This window comes from Castanea sativa, chromosome 11 (assembly GCF_040712315.1).
Source record: "Castanea sativa cultivar Marrone di Chiusa Pesio chromosome 11, ASM4071231v1".
NCBI classification, from domain to species: Eukaryota; Viridiplantae; Streptophyta; class Magnoliopsida; order Fagales; family Fagaceae; genus Castanea; species Castanea sativa.
Window position 1 is genome coordinate 9,429,485 of NC_134023.1, and position 6,723 is coordinate 9,436,207.

Below are 6,723 nucleotides of genomic sequence, written 5' to 3' on the forward strand. Positions count from 1 at the left end.
GGAAGCAACAAAATTGAGGCACAATTAGGCGTTAAACTTTTGCAACCCAATCCAATGTAAAACCGTTGAAACTCGGACAGATGGAGTCAAACCCACATATATTTTATTATTTTCTCTATATTACCATCGTAAATTAATGAGAACTTTCTTCTATAGTATTTTATTGATTCGAAGTCTAAGATAGATAATCTGATGCAAGTTGAGTCACTTGGTGTATGTCTCACAGAACATGACAAGTCCCAACGACTTCGACATTAGCAATAATTACTCCATTAATTCAAGCTACACTGGCCACCCACCTCTCTTATCTCTTAGGCTGCCCACCCAGTTGGGTCAGTAGGATGAATATGTCACATGTTCATACAGTACTCCCAAAGACTTAGACTTTAGCAATTGATTATATTATTCCATTGGATGCTGAACCGTGAATGAATTGTATTCAAGTAATTGCCAAGTGAGCAAATTTCAGTGCTCAAACCATGGCTACCACCAACACTGTACTTGTACACCTTCTCACATTGGTTTTCTTGCTCTTCTTCTCATCCTTGTGGACACCTCATGTTGCAGACTGGGTATACGTGACATCTGGCAATCTGTCATCAATTGGTGACACACTCAAACCTGGTGACACACTCAATTCCACGAGCTACCTTGTATCTCAAAAAGGGACTTTCGCTTTGGGGTTCTTTAGGAGGATCGACATCATTTCTAACGACAGCTATGTTGGAATATCAGACATGGCTGATCCAAAGAGTCCTTTCAATCTTTATGTATGGTTTGGCAATCGTGGTCATCCTTTTGTCAAAGACAAAACGGGTTCGCTTACCTTGGACAACAATGGAACATTGAAGATTGTACGCCAAGGTGAGAGTCCTATAATCTTATACTCCTCTGGTACTAATAACACTGTTGCTACTTTGTATGATAATGGCAATTTTGTGTTGAAAGAAGTTAATTTTGATGGGTCTACGAAAAGGGTGTTATGGCAAAGTTTTGATTATCTTATGGACACCCTTTTGCCTGAAATGAAGCTAGGGGTCAATCACAAGACTGGCCATACTTGGGCACTCACGTCATGGTTAACTACAGATATTCCAGATTATGGAGCTTTCAGTCTTGAATGGGACCCCAAGGGACTTGAATTAGTCATTAAGCAAAGAGGGGTGGTTCATTGGAAAAGTGGGGCCTTGAGAAACAACCAATTTGAGAACATTTCACCAGATATAACATCTATGTATGATTTCAAAGTTGTTTCAAATGAGGATGAAGAATATTTCTCTTTCAGTAACAAAAATCAGAGTGTGTTGATGTCTGAATGGATTATCACTTTTTTGGGGCAATTTAAGGATTTGAGAGGACCTGATATTGGCAGAGCTGATAATTGTTATAGCTATGATACTAATGGAGGATGTCAAGGTTGGGAGCAGCCAATTTGTAGGGAACGTGGTGACAAATTTGATCTTGCAGCTGGGTACTATGTAACCGGAGATAGTTTGTCGGGCAATAATTATAGTCTCGGCATCAGTGACTGTAAAGCTATTTGCTGGAGCAACTGTAGCTGTGTGGCTTTTACTTATCAGTTTGCTAATGAAACTGGATGCCGATTTTGGACAGGAGAGACGGCGGTCCAATCCGACCACGCTAGTGATTTCGTATCCATTTACCTTCTATCATCGAGTCCTTCTCACAAAGGTAAGTTTTTAATTGCAGGTTTTTTGTGTGCTATGTACATTGCTAACTATCAACAACAAAGCATGCCTATGTGACATAGGCTATGTTCATCTAAAATGATTTTGTTAAAAATAATGTCCTCAAGATAGTAGTTAAAGATGAATTTAATAATTTATTAGATAATATTTTTATATATTTTTCAAAAAATAAATCAAAATTGTATACATATATTCGAAAAAGTACACAGCTACAATAATTTGTGAATATAATCAATAATTCATTAATATATTTATTTTATTTTAAAAAAATGTGGACTAATGCTAATAATTGAACATATATTAATTTTTAAAATGTATCCTTTAAACACTTGTTAACAGGATCCATCTATAAATTGGAAATAGTTTCCAATACAGCCTTAATATACACCATAGCTAGTTTAATTTAACAAAATGGAAAAGTTAACGGATGGGATATTTGTTTAGAAAATTAAAAAAAAAATGAGAAAAAAAATAAATAACGGCTTTGATAGTTTTTTTTTTTAGCATAACAATGTTATTAAAATTTTTCTTCAAAAGTCTATTAAAAAAAAAACGCTAAGTGTCCTACCAAAAAAAAAAAAAACGCTAAGTGCATCCGTTATCCCGACCTTGATAATATTAGAGAACAAATTGTTAGTGAAAATAGTTATTACAGCTTTATAAACAAAACACACCTACAAACCAACTAGAATTAAATAATCTCATGCATCTGAGTATCTGACTTTACGTATGGGTTACATGTGAAGCCTCATACGGGTTTAGTCAGATCTCAAATCTCTTCGACTATTAGTTTAATGTTTTCGGCTTTCACGGCTCACATTGGTATCAAAGCATGATTTCTTAAATGTTATTGAACTTTCAAGGATTAGGCCGACTTGCATCTTTCGAGATAATTAGGCCTCTCAAGGTGCACCAAATTAAACTTGTTAACCCTCTATAAGTGGCTCTTACACCAAACATGAAAATCTCACTTCTGACTATTTGTAGATTCTTGATATGCAATATATAATTTTGAGCACAAAAGAAAAATAATAAATAAATAAATCTCATATGATGACTATTAATACAGTTACTTATGATCAGGTGTAGGAACAAAGAAGTGGATATGGATTGGCACTGCTATCGCCACTGCTTTGCTTGTAATATTTTTCAGCATATTGTGTTATATACAGAGAAGGAGAAAAGTTGTACCTGGAGGTATAGTTTACATGATGAATGAACTTGTTAGTTCAAATTTAGCAACTTGAATATTTGTTTCTCTCTCTCTCTCTCTCTCTCTCTCTCTGTTTAATGGAGATGCTGATTTTTTTTTTTTTTTATTTTTTGTAAATTACGACAGGAAATAGTGTCACAAAAGATGAAAATGAATTACTTGATTTAGTGAGTTTGGATCAATCTCCTATTGTTAATCAGATTCCAAATGATGGGAAGAAGGGGCATGATTTAAGTGTATTTAATTATGCATATGTCATGACGGCCACAAACAACTTCGCAGTGCAAAACAAGCTTGGAGAGGGGGGCTTTGGAGAAGTTTATATGGTAAGCTCTCAATAACATACTAAAGAAAGATGTTTTAATTAATTTATGTCTTACCTTAGCTTAAACCTTATTTTATCAAAATATCAGGGAGAATTGTTGACAGGGCAAAAAATAGCCATAAAGAGACTATCAAGAAATTCAGGACAAGGAATACTTGAGTTCAAGAATGAGTTAAAACTCATATCTAAACTTCAACACATGAATCTTGTTAAGCTTTTGGGTTTTTGTCTTCATGGAGAAGAGAGGATGTTAATCTACGAATATATGCCGAACAAAAGCTTGGACTCATTTCTATTTGGTTTGAAAAACATTCACCTTTTATTTTAACACTTCATTTAATTTCAACAACAAATTTATATATTTATCTATATAAGTTTGCTGAAAGTAGGTTATTAATCATATTTAACCTTTTATATTCAACAGATGCAAATAAGAGCAAGCTACTAGATTGGCAAAAACGGTTCAGTATAATTGAAGGAGTTGCTCAAGGATTGCTTTACCTCCATAAATACTCAAGATTGAGAGTAATTCATAGAGACTTGAAAGCAAGTAATATACTCATTGATGAAAATATGAACCCCAAAATCTCTGATTTTGGTATGGCAAGAATTTTCCAACAAAATGAATTGGAAGCGAATACTAAAAGGGTTGTTGGGACATAGTAAGTGAATTAATTATAATTTATAATACATATATTACTATATTTGTATCATTTTGAATGTTAAACACTATTGCTTCCACATGATTAATGAAGCTATAAACTCAAAACTTTTTTTCTAATTTGATGTAGTGGATACATGTCTCCTGAGTATGCCATGGAGGGAGTTTTCTCTATAAAATCTGATGTTTATAGTTTTGGAGTTCTTATGCTCGAGATCTTAAGTGGAAGGAAGAACAATAGTTTTTTCAAGACGGAGCACTTGTTCAATCTAGTGGGATATGTACGTCAAACAACTATGAGCTTGGATGATTCTATGATATTTAATGTGTATTTCTGATCACGTATAATCTTGTTGCAGGCATGGGAGTTATGGAATGAAGGTGCTGCCCTGGACCTAATGGACCCAGCACTTGATGGTTCATATATGGATCAGATGCTTCGTTGCGTTCATGTTGGTCTCCTATGCGTTGAAGATAGTGCAATCGATCGGCCAGCAATGTCAGATGTCTTAGCTATGTTGACTAATGAAAATTTGTCATTGCCGCCACCTAAGAAACCTGCATTTTCTCTTGCAAGACAAGCAATAGAGGCACATATATCTGACAAAGAATCAGAATGTAATTCGATAAATTGGGCGTCAATTTCTAATATGATTCCAAGATAAAGGCATGTTTTTAGTATCACTTCATATACTTGAGTACGTTAATATTGGTTTAAACTTATTAACCAACAAATATTCCCAAGAATTGAATGTTTTCACTTAAATATTTACTGTTATACATACATAGTTACATGTAATTGTGGGTTCTAGTTAGCTTAACGGGTAAAGTCTCTGAAAGTTGAATAAGAGATCTGAAGTTCAATTCCCGCCTACACCAAAAATTGATTGATGTATTGATCTGATGATAAAGAGCTATCATCTGGAGTGGACACTACAGATTGAAACTCTCTTAAAAAAAAAAAAAGTTACATGTAATTATTACAATTTTGTTTATAATAGATTCCCTTTCATTTGCTGCAAAACTATATGCTCAACTAATAAAATTTCTGATAGATAAATAAGAGATCTGTTGTTCAATTCTCACCTACACCAAAAACTGATTTGTGTTTTGGTCTGATGATAAAGAGTTATCATCTGGAGTGGACGCTACAGATTGAAATTCTCTCACAAAAAAAAAAAAGTTACATGCATGTAATTATAACAATTTTGATTATAACATAGATGTTAGGACATATGTGAATCATGTTAGAAACATATGTCATTTAGAATTGGCTAATCCTTTGACAAAACACATTTTACTAGTAATTGGGTAAATCTAGGATGTGTTTAATACTTCAAGGAACAAGAGTTCAAGTCCAAGTGTTAAAGTCATGCAAATCTGTCCAATAATTAAGTGAAGAAGTGCTGGATTTTAAAACTCGACAGCTAGCTTGATAGATAGCATCTATCGAGGTTTCAAAGGGAGTTTCATCTTGATGCTCGACAACTGCTCGATAGATAGCTTATCTATTGAGATTTACGAAAATTAGTTTTTCAAATCTGATTTCACACCAATCCGTGTATATATGTTTAGGTTTTCTTTTCTCACAACCCTAAATATATATAAAGATTATTTTAAGGGCCATCACACAAGAGACAAGTCTGTGAAACTTGATGCAAAGGTTTTTCACAAGCATATTATGACCGGAGACATATGCCCTAGTTCATCTATTTCTTAAAGAAGCTGCTACGTTTGTACGCCATAGGGTTTTGTAACTAAGAAATTTCGTAATCTTCATCGTGTAGATGAACTGAAGAACTTTACAACCAACATCCTTCTCAAGTTGGTGGTTAGTCATGTACTTGGATTCATGTATCGATTGATTAGTCACGTACTAGGAGCTGTGCATTAAAAAGGAGAGATTGTCACTACAGAACATGTCCAATTGTGTATTGGTGTAAAGGTTCAACTATAGGTTGATATAAGGTACCGAGATTCGTTTACTTGTAACCGTTTTTTATGATAATAGTGGATTCTCGGGAGTGGTGCCCTTAGATTCACCCAGTGGGGTTTTGCGTTGGAGGTTTACTCCATTTATAAACAAATCACGGTGTCAATTTTATTTTCCGTTGCATATTAACTTTATTGGTGTTTTGTTTGTGCTACCATGCGTATTGCATGTTAATTGGATTAATTAATTAACTTGGCTAATTAATTAATTAATTTATCACAAAGGGTCAATACATTCTTGATCTATCAAGTGGTAATAGAGTAGACACACTTTGATTAGAGTTAATCTCTGCTATGTGATCCATTAACCCCTGTTGTCATAGATAAAGGACAATCATTAATTATACATCCTTTATTTGATGGCACTAATTGTGCATATTGGAAAGTATGCATGAGAGCTTTCTTGCAGTTATTAAATGAAAAAGTGTGGTAAGTTATAGAGATAGACTAGACCAAGCCAAAGGAAGTGCTAACTGATTGGAATGATGCTAAGATCAAGGCAGCTAACTTCAACAGTAGGGCATTGAATGCTTTATTCAGTGGTCACGAATGAGGAGTTTAAGAAGATATCCTCTACCGAAACTGCCAAGGAAGCATGGACCATCCTCCAAACAACCTATGAAAGAACCAAGGCTGTCAAGGATTCGAAGTTTCAGAAGCTTACTACAAGCTTTGAAGAGATTGAGATGGAGGAGGATGAGTTGTTCGATGAGTTCTATACCAAGCTTAAGGACATAGTAAACTCAACCTTTAATCTTGAGGAAACCATTCCCAAACCCAAGATTATTAGAAAGGTGCTCAGATCTCTACCCGAGAGATTTCA

At 34.4% G+C, this 6,723-nt stretch overlaps 1 protein-coding gene across 1 annotated transcript; it reads left to right on the forward strand.

Annotated features, from left to right (window-relative positions):
* The first annotated feature begins 383 nt into the window (after window positions 1–383).
* LOC142615812 (G-type lectin S-receptor-like serine/threonine-protein kinase At1g67520) lies at window positions 384–4,592 on the forward strand. Its single transcript, XM_075788656.1, has 7 exons — window positions 384–1,692; window positions 2,793–2,906; window positions 3,049–3,248; window positions 3,336–3,546; window positions 3,672–3,909; window positions 4,039–4,189; window positions 4,268–4,592. Exons 1-7 carry the CDS (start codon window positions 480–482, stop codon window positions 4,571–4,573), a joined length of 2,433 nt encoding a protein of 810 aa, XP_075644771.1. The 5' UTR covers window positions 384–479; the 3' UTR covers window positions 4,574–4,592.
* Window positions 4,593–6,723: the final 2,131 nt, after the last annotated feature.

Bases quoted from the DNA above. Each gene is read 5' to 3' on its own strand.
- LOC142615812 (XM_075788656.1), top strand. From the start codon at position 480: ATGGCTACCACCAACACTGTACTTGTACACCTTCTCACATTGGTTTTC. The intron at 1,693-2,792 runs GTAAGTTTTTAA...ACTTATGATCAG, and splicing joins ATCGAGTCCTTCTCACAAAG to GTGTAGGAACAAAGAAGTGG. The intron at 4,190-4,267 runs GTACGTCAAACA...ATCTTGTTGCAG, and splicing joins TGTTCAATCTAGTGGGATAT to GCATGGGAGTTATGGAATGA.